This window comes from Pneumocystis jirovecii, assembly GCF_001477535.1.
Source record: "Pneumocystis jirovecii RU7 chromosome Unknown supercont1.9, whole genome shotgun sequence".
Taxonomy (NCBI): domain Eukaryota; kingdom Fungi; phylum Ascomycota; class Pneumocystomycetes; order Pneumocystales; family Pneumocystaceae; genus Pneumocystis; species Pneumocystis jirovecii.
Window position 1 is genome coordinate 158582 of NW_017264783.1, and position 13362 is coordinate 171943.

Here is a 13362-nt window from a genome sequence, read left to right on the forward strand (position 1 = left end):
TGCACTTTACGCCAACAGTGTGCTCTGCGTGTATATACACTATACGTATACATTGCACATTATACACTGTATACTGTACACACTATATACACTATATACTATACATAGTATATATGCTATACACACTGCACGCTATATACACTTATACACTATATATGCTATATGCTATATGCACGTAGTATGCTTTATATGCGCAGTGTGTGCACTAGACACATACAGTACATACACTGCTACACTGCACGGCGCATACACAACGCATACAAAGCATAATACATAGCATATATAACATATATAGTGTATATAAGTGTATATAATATAGCATACATAGCATACATAGCATACACAATGTGTAGCATACATAGTGTATATAGCATATACAGTATGTATAATATGCACAGTATATATGGTGTGCAGTGTATATGCAGTGTATAGTGTGTGCACAGTGTATAGTGTGTATGTATAGTTACAGTGCACATAGTGCATATAGTGCATATGGCATATGGTATTTATAGTTCTATAGTATACAGTGTACATGGCGTATACAATGTACATAAACGTATAATGTATATGAATGCACTGTATCATAGGTATAGTATGTATAGTATATATAGTATATATAGCATACACGGCATATATAGTTATAGTGTATGATTATAGTGTATGGTATGTATAGTGCATGGTATGTACAGTACAGTGTGCACCGTGCAGTCTGCCTGATGCCGGTGTATGTCGTATGCATGATGCATGGCAAGCATACGAGCACTCGCAGCGGTTGCCGTGGTTACCTCTTATTGTGTTGTATACTGCGGCCATACTGCGGTGTGTGGTGTGTATAGTGTACAGTGTACAGTGCGTATAGTGTGTATAGTATGTATAGTGTATATATAGTATATATATAGTATGTATATATAGTATGTATATATAGTGTGCATATAGTGCGTGTACATGTGAGTAGCGCATCTGCAGCACCAGTGGTGGGCCCGGCACACATTGCAGTGTGTACACTGCAGTGTATATGCTATGCTGTGTATACTGTGTATACTGTGTATACTGTGTATACTGTGTATGCTTATATATGCGTACATAGGTGTATACGGATAGACTGCTGCACAGAGCAGTAAAGCAGCAGCACCCAGCCAGAAAGGGTTAAAGCATCAGGGATACCCCTGGAAGCTGCTCGGAAAACAGGGGTCCCCTGGACACGGAGCTACATGTAGGACTGGGTTAGGGTTGGATGGACAGGCGTGGGCAGGGTCGGGCAAGGGCTAGGGTTGGTGGGTTAGGGTTGGAAAAAGTATAAAAGGGAAGCAAACGAAGGTTAGACAAAAGGTTGACAAAGAGTTAGCAGAGAGAGAGCCGCGGTACGCGGGACACAGCGTAGTGCTGCAGGACAGTGGCGCGGGAGGATTGGGGAACAGCATAGCAGAGGCGCCACAGAGTGTATGGTGGCAGGCAGCAGGCGGGGCGTGCACTCAACGGCACAGCCAGCAGAAGAGACAGATGAGTCCCTGGACTGGGGACTGCAGAACGTGTCGGAGGATACAGATGGTGCACAGGATACAGATAGCATAGAAGATACCGAGTATGTGAGCAGTGGAGACAGTGAGGTTATTGCGGGATATGGGTCGGAAAGCTCGACAGAGGAGACACGCAACACGATTGGAGGCGTATCTCTCGATAAGTATGCAGGGTATCCACACATTGTATGTCTGGCTGGCGGGAAGCAGTGCTAAAGCTAACGGCGGAAGGGTTATGATATCAATGGGAGGAAAATCATGAGGCCAGCAACAAAGACAGCCGTTGATTCTCTTCTTGAAGCAATGGACAAAGAGGGATGGTAGTATGTAGACAGGCCTAGGCGGATCTGACGGTTCAAGGACAGGAGTGATAAGCAAGGAGACAGGAGAAGAAGTGAGGCTTACGGCAGAGGAACTCGATCTCGTCAGAAAGATACAGCAGGGGCGGGTGCCGGATGACGAGTTTGATCCGTACGAGGTAGATTTTGGCTGATGGTTTTGCGGGAAACAGGCTAATTCAGCAGGCATATATCGACTATTTTTCCGGACAAGTGGAAAAGATGCCTTTGAGTGCCCGTCCTGAGCCAAAAAGGCGATTTGTGCCGAGCAAGCATGAACAAGCAAAGGTATGCTTCAAAGAGTGTGGAAAATCAAACGGGCAATTCAATTGATGCTTGGAAGATAATAAAAATTGTCCGAGCGATTCGCGAGGGCAGGATTGTACTCAAGTCCGAGGCCGATTGGGAAAAGCATCCCGTGTTTTACGACATTTGGAGCGATGCGTCTGCCAAAACACATGAGCACATTATGCATATTCCTGCACCAAAAATGCCGCTGCCTATTCACAGCGAAAGTTACAATCCTCCCGAGGAATATTTACCATCGGACGACGAGATAGACAAGTGGAATCATACGCTTCCCGAGGACCGGGAAACCAACTATTTACCATCAAAGTACCGGTCCTTAAGGCTTGTCCCTGGGTATGATCGGTTCATGCAAGAGCGCTTCGAACGGTGTTTGGATCTTTACTTGGCACCTCGAGTGCGAAGAAATAGGGTTTCAGCATCTTTATTCATCTCTGGTCAAGGGTTAACAATGGCTTAGTTGAATATAGATCCGGACTCTCTTCTCCCAAAGCTTCCACCGCCTGAGGATCTTCGTCCGTTCCCGACAAGGTGCTCAACCGTGTACAAAGGCCATGAAGGACGTGTGCGTTCGATCGACGTGGATTCAAGCGGTTTGTGGCTTGCAAGTGGAGGTGACGATTGTGTGGTCCGTGTCTGGGAAGTCATCACTGGCAAGGAGATGTGGCGTTTCCACATCGAAAACACCGACAATCCAGTAGACTCTTTGGCATGGAGGCCCACGAAGAATTCGGATTTGATTTCCGTATCATGGTAATCATTTTGGTGATATGTAGGGATTAGAGTTGATTAACCATTTTTCGGCAGTGGGAATCATGTTTACATGCTTTTACCCTCTGTACTCAACGATAAGGTTAAAGATGCGGCGAAAGAGCTTTCCACTTCCGGATTCAATACAGACCCGTCACAAACCGCCAAGACTCTCGCAACCTGGTCCAGACCCAGTTCTACACAAGTCGACAGAGGACTGGTTCTTTCGTTAAATGTCAAGAAGCGTGTTCGACGAGTTGTTTGGCATCGTCAGGGCGATTACTTTGTTACACTTGCACCGGAAAACGGGAACACCGCGGTTCTGGTGCATTTGCTTTCTAAACACCAGTCGCAAACACCGTTCAAAAAAATAAAAGGACTCGTTCAAACACTGGCTTTCCATCCTACAAAGCCTCTTTTTTTCGTAGCGGTAACTTCGCTTTTCTTTTGTATTGTTTTACGCTTACTTATACAATTAGACGCAACGATACGTAAGGGTTTACAATCTCGTAAAACAGGAATTGGTAAAGATCATTCAGCCCGGATTAAGGTGGATATCGTCGATCGATATCCATCCTCAAGGAGACAACCTCATTCTTGGGTCTTATGACAAAAAGCTCGCATGGATCGATATGGATTTGTCTCCTCGGCCATACAAAACTTTGTGTTATCACACAAAGGCTTTACGAAGCGTAGCTTTTCATAAGGGAATTTATCCACTATTTTGCTCTGCAAGCGATGACGGATCCATTCATGTTTTCCATGGAATGGTATACAACGACTTGATGCAGAATCCCCTCCTTGTCCCATTGAAGATTCTCAAGGGACACGAAATTACATGTTCTCTCGGGATACTCGATGTACAATGGCATCCGAGGCAACCATGGTTGTTTTCTTCCGGGGCAGATGCAACGATTCGGCTTTGGACATAGTCTATATGTTTTGGATCATCTGTGTATTATAGTATATTGTACAGTGTTATTTTTCATGGGTGACTTTTCCTACAATGTCGTATTTCTGCTTTCATTGGCCAAATGCATTTGCACCGAGTAACATACCTTTGAGAAAAAGGTAACCCAATCGTCAAGTATACGCAGCTCAGATTCATTCAGAGATGAATAGTCTGCTATTGCGTCTTCTTCCTTAAGACTGCTCTTGCCAAATGCTTTAGATGCATCTTTGCCCGCAAATATATGATAACTGCCACCGGGACCTTTGTTTAGTTATAGGCTGTCTATCGAGTATCGTCGTCTGTGCGTACCATAAAGCGCAGATTTACGTGTTACGTCGAAAACAATGCCTTTGATTGCAACATAAATAGGCATTGTAGCATCGGTTCCATCACAGCGGGAAAGATAGTCAAGAGAAATAGGATCATCTCGGGGAGACGCTGGTCGATCTTAGAGTGTTAGAAGGTGTATATGTATATATGGGTATTATATATAGTGGAAATACAAGGAGAAACAGAAGGGTGTGTAGACATATAGGCTGAAGAGTAAGAGAAAATAAATCGAAATAGATAGGAATTACCTTTGATAGATGTATAGATTTTGTGGATATAAATGTGTTGGAAATTATACGTGGAAAAAGTATACAAGTATATTATATATAAAAGAATGTAGACCGAAGGTGAGCACGATCGATCGATCGAGTGGAACGTCAATGTATGAATAAAAGGAATAAAAGCGAAAATTGGGCTAAAGGAGCGGGAAATTGCAGTACTTTTGAATCAAGAGGGTTCTACAGGGTGTAAAGAGGCCTGGTAGAAAAAAAGCGGGGTTTTTTGGGCCATTTTTGATGAAAAAAGAGACCCACTTTGTCCAGGGTGATTAAGGGTTATAGGGCGCACAAATGACGCAGGATGGCAATGAAAATGTACATAATACATCGATATTTGTAAGGAGAATCCCTCTGGATGTTTCTTTGCCGTCTTTTACGTCCTTTTTTGAGGAAATAGGAAGGGTTAAACATGCTATGATTGTAACGGATCCCGAAACAAAAAAGTCCAAAGGATATGGGTTTGTGAGTTTTTCGACACATTCTGATGCCGAAAAGGCGATATGTGAGCTAAAAAAGCGGACATTGAGTGGGCATTTTTTAAAAGCAGAGTTTGCCAAACCTAGACACCGTAGTGATAAGAAGACGTTAGAAGAAGCGAAGACGGAAAAGGTGAAAAAGAAGCAATTGAGGCCTTTTTTAATCATAAGGAATTTGCCTTGGTCCGTTAGAAAAAAAGATCATGCATTTTTTTTAGAGTTTGGTAAATACGGGAAAGTTGTAAATGTGATTATTCCGAGGAAAAAGGGAGGGAAAATGAGTGGGTTTGCGTTTGTTCATATGAAACAAATGTCTGCAGCTGAGGAAGCAATAAAATGTATAAACGGAGTTGAATTGGAGGGTCGACACGTTGCTGTTGATTGGGCTTTAAGTCAGAGTGAATGGAAAGATTTTTTGGAAAAGGAGGAAAAATCAGCCAAAGATATAGATACGGATGACTCTGTATCGTCTTTTATGGAAACCAAGGACATTATTTCTAATAATACAGAACTCGTTAATAAGTCGGATTCATCCGAAAAAGGCTCTGTAATCAAGGAAGATCAAAAACCTCCAACTGCTTTATACGACAGTAATGAAAGAACTTTGTTTGTAAAAAACCTTTCATTTCAAACGACGGATAATGAGTTGTTTTCCCATTTTTGTCAATTCGGTCGTTTAAAATATGCACGTGTCGTTATGGATGCATTTACAGGGAGATCCAAAGGAACGGCTTTTGTTTGCTTTCATCATAAAATGGACATGGAGAATTGCTTGAACGTTTACCGGGATTTAACACAACAATCTGCTTTATCGGTGAATAAAAAATCCACTGTGCTTCAAAACCAAATACTCGATGATAACATTGAAAAGTTTACACTGGATGGTCATTTAGTATCCGTTTTTCCCGCTTTAAATAAAGAGGATATCTCTGTAATTGAAGATAACAATAGGAAAGAAAGAAAACATATAGTCGAAAAAAATCTTGATAAAAGGAATATATTTTTACTAAATGAAGGCTATATAGACCCGAAATCATCTTTGTTCAACTTGTTAAATGAAACAGAACGCGATATGAGGAATCAAAGTTTAACTCAAAGGAAAAAATTATTGGAAAAAAATCCATCCTTGTATATATCTCTTACCAGATTGGCTGTTCGAAATATTCCCAAAGATATTTCTGATAAAGATTTGAAAGCTTTAGCAAGGAAAGCATGTGTAGACTTTGCCAAGGAAGTAAAGGAGAAAAAACGTGCACCATTAACTCGAGAAGAGAATCTTCGAGATGGTAATCCTAAAAAAGGGAAAAAAGGAATCGTTCGGCAAGCTAAAATTCTTCAAGAAAAGAATGGCCAAGCGCGTGGGTGTGGTTTTATCGAGTATGTCGGGCATAGATGGGCTTTGATGGGACTTCGTTGGCTTAATGGGAGAAAAATTAGTTCAAAAAAGAATGAAAATGTAAAAAAACGCTTAATTGTTGAGTTTGCTCTTGAGGTATACATACATGTTTTTCACGTTTTGTAATACAGTGTATTTTCTAACGTAAAAAGAATATCAATGTCGTTAATAGACGTAAAGAACGAGAGAATAAAAGTAGAAAAAAGATTCAGTTAAAAATTGAGGATAAAATGGTACAAACAACGGAAAAAAAGAGAAAAAGAAATGATGATTCCGATCCCAATGAAATAAATGATAAAAAAAGAAAACGTCTTTCTTACATTATATCTCGGAAAAAAACAGAAAAGAAAAGCACAACAGGGAAAACCGTAACGTAGATTATAAATGGCAATGATATTTAATGTTCAACTTTTGACTATTTTTTCATTAATTCAATGATGGTGTATACGAATTACTGTTTTTCCGAATCCTTTACAATAAACGGTTGTGTTACAGTCTTTTTGAACAGATTTGCCTAAGGGTTATTCTTATTTAGAGGAAAAAAAGCACCAGTGTTTCTAAAAACATACTTTTTGTTCACCCCAGCCACCGATCATTAGAATTTCTTCTTTTTCGGCATTTACAGCTTTCTTGATACTCCGGAAATTGCTAAGCATGGCATATGTGTCGTCTTTCGTAATATAGCGTATACTGGTAAAACATTCCACAAGTTTACTATAATAATCTTCATGAGATTTGCCTTGTATTATACTGAATGATGCGTGTTCAAGCGATTTGTATGTTTCCAGATAACGACCTGCTTCTGCAAAACTATGAAGGGTTAAATATGGCTAAAAGGTATTTTGTGCTAAAAATGTGCACGCAGTAACCTCCATGAAAGTATTAGCGTTGCATCGTTGATGATACACGTTTTGGTAAGTTCACGGAGGGCTGTTTCGTGGCAGTCCTGGTTATTAACAATAAGTTTAATACTTCTATAGGATCATGTTTTACATAATCAACTAAAATAAGAAGGATACGCAGTCGATACCCCTTCCCCAAGTTCTGTAGGCGATGGTAGATGTATCCCGGGTATAATAAATGGTATCGTAGGCTGTCTTATCAACATTCCATGGCAATACTTATTATTATTCACCTCAGAAAAAGTGCACATGTTCCTGCACCTAGCACATAATCTGCAGGACTGTCTCCATATTCCTAGGTTGTTGGCATTAAGAAAACACCGTATAGTCTTACCCATGGTACATTACGGATATGTTCCTGTTTAAAATGTTAGAATTCTTGAAAAAATACAAAAAATCATACTAATACTGGATTCTTTTTTTGTCGAGGGTTAACAAGAATTGCATGTAATCCTGTTGCCCGTGTACTTGGCGTTATGCGTAGAGCTGAATTATCTGATGTCACAGGTTTAATCAATTTATCTTGTTTTTCTAACTCAGAGGATTCCATGGATTGATTCATTCGTTGTGTATCGGAGTTTGCTGGATCTTAAAAAAATTGAATATTTGAAAGAATTTAAGTGTTTAAGGCGAATTTAAACATACATTTTACTTAAATGATAGAGGCAATTATGTATCACTAAATAGACTGTGTGAGTGTCAATGTTTTTATTTTTTTCGTATGAAAAACAAGTCAAACATTTAAAAAAATGGCAGAAGAATTTTATTTTGTTAATCATTCGAGTTATTCACAAACAATACCATCTGTAACAGAGGATTTACAATGTTTATATGGTTTGAATGAGTTAGCAAAGCGGGTAGCACGAGTGGATGAATTTGGGAATAAAAGAAAGATGCGGCAATCGTATAAAGGTCATATTCAACACCTTCCGGGTAAGAATATGTTGATGTTTCCAAAAAAGTACTGAAGAAGCATGTTGGATAGGAGAAAATGTTATCCTCAAAGATAGATTTATCAGAGACTTAATTTTGAAACCACAAGAAGACAAAACGAACAAGTTTATTGAGGATTTGGATCCAGAGATGCTTGAAATGGCGTTTACGCTTCAACCGGAACCTGTTTCACATGTACGTTAGTTCTGATTATCTTTGGTGAATTTTAAAAGGGTGTAGCTTGATTCTAATATTCTTGAATACGGAAGTTTGGAAAAAGATGAGCTTTATGATAATAAAGACCGTGAAAGTACAAGATCTATCAATGATACCAAGCGTTATTCAAAGAAGAAAAGAAAACATGATGAATACGAGCTTTTTTCTGATTCTGGACAGAAGAAGAAATACAAAAAAACAAGTTGACATCACTGTATTAAAATAGGGAAATAACAAGTCAATCAAAGTAATCAAAAATAGTATTCCATTAGAAGACAGCATTATTAGTTGAATGATGGCTAATTATTTGTATATTGGAACTATAATCATGAAATTTAAAGCTATTTTAGTTTTATCATATGAAGACATATTTTGCAAAAATGTACAGTTTACGTGCGTTCTTTAATGATATACGAATAACATGACTGGCAATTAAAATCATCGTTATAAATATAAAATCCATCTTTGAATTCCGAATTGCAAATCTTGAATATTTAATCATATAAATTGGGTATATTATTTCACTTACAGAACATACAAAGCACTTTGAGTGCCATTCTAAGTCCATTGCACATACGAGGTCGTTAACAATTGGTTTTTTACACTTTTCACATTTTGAACAATATTTATTTTCAAAGCATCGCTGACACCATGCATACTTGTCTCTTTCTATAAAAGGTGTATCTGCATCGAAAGGCTTGAGTAGTTGTAAGTATACAATTGTCTTGGATTAAAAAAATATACTTCTCCGCATCCCGCACAAAAAAAGTGGAGTGGGTGATAGTAGTTTTCAAGAGCAAATATTGCTTGCTAATTGTACATAAATATATTATGAAACAGTGTAATCAAATAAAACCTACATCTTCAATACAAGTCCCGCAAGATTTGCATCTAAAAGTCATCATAAATCTTTTAAAACCTAATGTTTTAGATTAACCTTGGACTAAAAAGCTCATGATAGTCTAAGTGACAGTATAATCTGTTTTCATGCTCATAAAAGGCAACATGTTCCAAGTTTGTCATGCAATGTACACAAGAAAAACAATCCAAATGGTATTTTTTTTCTGCTACTGATATTACTTTCCCTGATCCTAGGTCTTTATGACATGTTTCACACAGAAAGTCCGGATTTACTTTGTGATTTTTAGGAAAAGGTCGAGGAGGTATAACCACTTCTTTCTTTGTCAAAAATAAATATGATTATTTGCAAGATTATAATAATACAAACGTTTGGCTTTCTTTCATTGATCATAATATCTGGAACAGGCAGTGGTTTGCTGAATGGCAATTTCCTAGATTTTGAATCTAGGCCTTTATTGTTTCTATTAAGTTTTTTTCCCGTTTTTTTAAACATGTCCATGCTTTCTTTAGAAATATTTTTCCCATATTCTGGATACAAATTGTCTTCTTGATTGACAATTTCTTGAGTAATAACCGTAAATTTATCTCTAGATGCTCTTGCTTCACTGTGATTCAAAGGATACATATTATTCCAGGACATTTTTTCTTCATTTCTGTATAATCTATTGAGTTCTAATATATCTTGTTTTAAATTACTAAGGTGTACTTTATTTTCATCAAAATATATGGATCTTGAATAAGTATCTAAATTAATGAAAAAAATTGAAAAAGAAATAGCAATAGAATACTTTTCATATTTTAAAAAGTGAATATCTTTTTTTAAACTCAAAGTATTTGTTCTAAAAACTGTTAAAAATATTAAATATTTTAAGTACCGAAGATTGAGTGATTACAAATAAATATAACAAATGAAACAATTTAAATGTGTGGTATTTTCTTAAGAATTTCATATATTCAATCAGAGATTAGAGATGATTATAAGGAGATTATTGATTTGGTGAATTCTCGTGGTCCAGATGGACTTAGAACTATTGAAATTGAGTTGAAAAATATTAAGCTAGAAATAAGTTGTTCTGTGCTGAATTTACGAGGAAATAAAGGAGCAGTGCTTCAACCTGTTATTAATGATTGTGGAGATATACTTTGCTGGAATGGTGAGGTTTGGGATGGGTTAGAAATGGCATTTTCCGATAATGATACTGTGCAAATAATGAAAGCTTTTTCAAAGCCGTTGGCGGATATTCTTGAGATTATTAGTGATATTCGTGGTCCTTATTCATTCATTTATCTTGATGTATTGTTTTTTACGCTAGGTATATATTTATTGATGTTTAAAGAAAAAAAAAGAGGAACTATGGTATGGGAGAGATTGTCTTGGAAGAAGGTCGCTTTTGAAGCATATTTCAGAAGAAGTAGATGATTCTTTTCATTTCATGTTATCTAGTGTTTCTAATGGGGAGCCATTATGGAAAGAGGTCCCTGCAAATGGTCTTTATTGTGTTGATTTGAGTCAACTTTTCAAAAATAAGGTTTGGATTATGTTTATTACTTGGAAATATCTTTAACAAGTAAAGTTTGAGGAAAAAAAAATTCCTTATGTTTATGATTTTGATCAATCAAAGGGTTTATGTTTGGTTTATTTTAAAAAAATGGGTTCTTATTATTACTCATCAATATTAGAAATATCCTTATCCTTTAATAAATACATCTCTTGAACCTATCGAATATGAAAAACTAGATATTTATGTAAATGAGTTTTATCATATTTTAAAGCAGGCATTGTATGTTAGAACAATATCTATACCTTTAGAGTCTGTAAATCAACCCCGTTTGGCTATACTTTATTCTGGTGGACTTGATTCATCTGTTTTAGCAAGGATAATTCATGAAATATTGCCTGTAGATGAGCCTGTGGATTTATTGAATGTAGCTTTTGAAAATTCTCATGTTTTTTCTGCACAAAAAAAACAAAATTCTGAAAATTTAAATTTTGGTGGAGCTTATGATTGTCCGGATAGAATAACAGGATTGAATGCATATAAAGAGTTGTGTGAAGTAACTAAGAATGAAAGGCTGTGGAGATTTATTCAGGTATTCTCTAACTTTGAATATTTTAGTTTAATTTCTTAGATCAATGTTCCATATTCTGAAGTAAGTTACCACAAATCAACAATAGTAAAATTAATGCATCCTAATGACACTTTTATGGATTTGGTGAGTCTTATTATAATTTAATGTTTTTAATATTTATAAGAGTATTTCAACGGCTTTTTATTTTGCCTCACGAGGACATGGATTATTAAAATCCGCAGATAATTCTTTAACAACGTATAATTCTGTATCCAAAGTTTTAATTAGTGGGAAAGTTTATTAAATATTATTTTAAATTTGAATTTATTTTTTTTAGTTTAGGAGCAGATGAACAATTAGGGTATATAGTAAAGTGTTTGTTAAATTACGTTTAGCATTTTAGGGGATACTTACAATACTTAAAAAGATATAAAAATGGTGGGTGGCCTGAAGTAATTGATGAGGTGAATAGAAAAAGTATTCGTAGGCTATATTTTTATGAAATTAGCTTTCTTGCAATATTTTAAGATTATCATATCGTAATTTAGGTAGAGATGATAGGATTGTATCTCACCATGGTAAGGAAATAAGATACCCATATCTTGATGAAAATGTTGTAAAATTTTTGTGTAAATTACCTGTGCGAGGAAAAATGGATTTCAGCATACAAAATGGAGATAAACTTTTATTAAGGAAACTTTGTCAAAAACTTGGGTTAATATGTACAAGTAAAGAAAAGAAAAGAGCCATTCAATTTGGAAGTAGAAGTGCAAAAATGGAAACAAATATTTCTAAAAAGGTTAGTGGATATGATAAATTTGAAAAATAATGTTTTTTTAAATTCTATTGGTTAACATAATATCAAAAACAATGATTATCTTCAACTTTTATATCTATATATTAAGTTTGTTTTTAATTTTATCTCCAAAAAATGTTATGAAAAGATATTTACTAGATGATAAGTCTTTCAATATTGATCTTTATAAAATATAACATGGTATTTAAATAAATTTTATTATAAAAGTATTAAATACTTTATATTTGACATAATTCTGTGATCATACTTTCTGTGAATATATTATTGCAAACTTTATGAATAATACAAGTCATTGTATTCTATTTTGGTTTAAATATCGAATAACTAATATAATAACGGTATTTTTGATTGTTATTTTCGATTGTTATTTTTGATTATTTTTGATTATTTTTGATTTTATATCATTCTATCAAGGTTCCATTATTGTCTTCCATATTTATTTTAGACTTTTCCGTAATCCAACTCGCTATACTTTTATACAACTTTTCTTTTCTTTTTTTATTTTCTTTAAATCTTTTGTTCGCCATATCTATCAATAAATAAAGATACGATTCATTCACTAGTAATTGAATAAATTCAATATCTTGTTCTTTCCTAAGATAGCCTATAGGACAACTAAATCCTATAGAAGACCTTACTGCAATTACAATATTCTTTTTTGACAATATAAGCCCTGATTCTCTAAAACTACATGAAAGTGCAGTAGTTAAAAAAGTACGTGCGGTTGATACTGTTTTTGCTAGAATATGCAAAATCTTCAAATTAATTAAAGCAGAAAATACGAAAAAAGAGCCAGTACCATTGGTTCGAATTTAAAATGAATTAATCGCCCTTTTTCTGAGTTTTTTGAATCACTTGTTTTTAAAGAGTATTTTCCAAAAAGTTCTTTTAAAACCATTGAATTTTTAGCCGGTATGTCCCATGGTTCATGTTTAACCATTAACCATTTTCCCCCTCCGCCTTTTCCTCCAATATTATGTGCTATTTCACTCTCAACATATACAGACATTCTACCTGAACAAGAGCTTGTTGTAACGAGCTCCGCATGGCTATTAATAAGGTTCAAAAGATCAAGTATATCTTCATCTGGTGATCCCTTTGGTGATGCATCTAGATTTTCTGTATTAAATTTACGTAGAATATCTGTCTTTTTTTGTTGAAATACAGATTTCATTTAAAAATTGTTTTTTTCCACTGACTATACTTGTTGATTACTGTTT

The 13362-nt window shown here is 35.7% G+C and overlaps 8 protein-coding genes across 8 annotated transcripts; 4 read left to right on the forward strand and 4 right to left on the reverse strand.

Annotated features, from left to right (window-relative positions):
• Nucleotides 1-345: 345 nt before the first annotated feature.
• T551_02133 (uncharacterized protein) lies at nucleotides 346-3843 on the forward strand (the record flags this gene model as incomplete). The annotated part of the gene is made up of 12 exons (XM_018374396.1): nucleotides 346-363; nucleotides 1102-1223; nucleotides 1284-1361; nucleotides 1419-1440; nucleotides 1485-1703; nucleotides 1749-1837; nucleotides 1878-1995; nucleotides 2042-2143; nucleotides 2199-2573; nucleotides 2622-2914; nucleotides 2969-3341; nucleotides 3391-3843. 12 exons carry the CDS (start codon nucleotides 346-348, stop codon nucleotides 3841-3843), a joined length of 2262 nt encoding a protein of 753 aa, XP_018229348.1.
• A 69-nt stretch (nucleotides 3844-3912) lies between these two features.
• On the reverse strand, nucleotides 3913-4394 carry T551_02134 (uncharacterized protein; the record flags this gene model as incomplete). Its single annotated transcript, XM_018374397.1, has 3 exons — nucleotides 3913-4124; nucleotides 4173-4310; nucleotides 4367-4394. 3 exons carry the CDS (start codon nucleotides 4392-4394, stop codon nucleotides 3913-3915), a joined length of 378 nt encoding a protein of 125 aa, XP_018229349.1.
• Nucleotides 4395-4762: 368 nt separating this feature from the next.
• T551_02135 (mRNA-binding ribosome biosynthesis protein NOP4) lies at nucleotides 4763-6720 on the forward strand (the record flags this gene model as incomplete). Its single annotated transcript, XM_018374398.1, has 2 exons — nucleotides 4763-6439; nucleotides 6496-6720. 2 exons carry the CDS (start codon nucleotides 4763-4765, stop codon nucleotides 6718-6720), a joined length of 1902 nt encoding a protein of 633 aa, XP_018229350.1.
• Nucleotides 6721-6794: 74 nt separating this feature from the next.
• T551_02136 (uncharacterized protein) lies at nucleotides 6795-7807 on the reverse strand (the record flags this gene model as incomplete). The annotated part of the gene is made up of 7 exons (XM_018374399.1): nucleotides 6795-6857; nucleotides 6913-7153; nucleotides 7213-7289; nucleotides 7316-7436; nucleotides 7479-7540; nucleotides 7580-7603; nucleotides 7649-7807. The coding sequence occupies 7 exons, from the start codon at nucleotides 7805-7807 to the stop codon at nucleotides 6795-6797; spliced, it is 747 nt and encodes a 248-aa protein (XP_018229351.1).
• A 187-nt stretch (nucleotides 7808-7994) lies between these two features.
• Nucleotides 7995-8601, forward strand: T551_02137 (uncharacterized protein; the record flags this gene model as incomplete). Its single annotated transcript, XM_018374400.1, has 3 exons — nucleotides 7995-8178; nucleotides 8231-8373; nucleotides 8419-8601. 3 exons carry the CDS (start codon nucleotides 7995-7997, stop codon nucleotides 8599-8601), a joined length of 510 nt encoding a protein of 169 aa, XP_018229352.1.
• Nucleotides 8602-8783: 182 nt separating this feature from the next.
• On the reverse strand, nucleotides 8784-9895 carry T551_02138 (uncharacterized protein; the record flags this gene model as incomplete). Its single annotated transcript, XM_018374401.1, has 6 exons — nucleotides 8784-8879; nucleotides 8924-9091; nucleotides 9139-9204; nucleotides 9255-9285; nucleotides 9332-9573; nucleotides 9623-9895. The coding sequence occupies 6 exons, from the start codon at nucleotides 9893-9895 to the stop codon at nucleotides 8784-8786; spliced, it is 876 nt and encodes a 291-aa protein (XP_018229353.1).
• A 282-nt stretch (nucleotides 9896-10177) lies between these two features.
• On the forward strand, nucleotides 10178-12154 carry T551_02139 (uncharacterized protein; the record flags this gene model as incomplete). Its single annotated transcript, XM_018374402.1, has 9 exons — nucleotides 10178-10549; nucleotides 10593-10784; nucleotides 10830-10889; nucleotides 10936-11346; nucleotides 11386-11469; nucleotides 11510-11612; nucleotides 11668-11686; nucleotides 11729-11789; nucleotides 11834-12154. The coding sequence occupies 9 exons, from the start codon at nucleotides 10178-10180 to the stop codon at nucleotides 12152-12154; spliced, it is 1623 nt and encodes a 540-aa protein (XP_018229354.1).
• Nucleotides 12155-12543: 389 nt separating this feature from the next.
• On the reverse strand, nucleotides 12544-13316 carry T551_02140 (tRNA methyltransferase TYW3; the record flags this gene model as incomplete). Its single annotated transcript, XM_018374403.1, has 2 exons — nucleotides 12544-12897; nucleotides 12942-13316. The coding sequence occupies 2 exons, from the start codon at nucleotides 13314-13316 to the stop codon at nucleotides 12544-12546; spliced, it is 729 nt and encodes a 242-aa protein (XP_018229355.1).
• Between the last annotated feature and the right edge of the window lie 46 nt (nucleotides 13317-13362).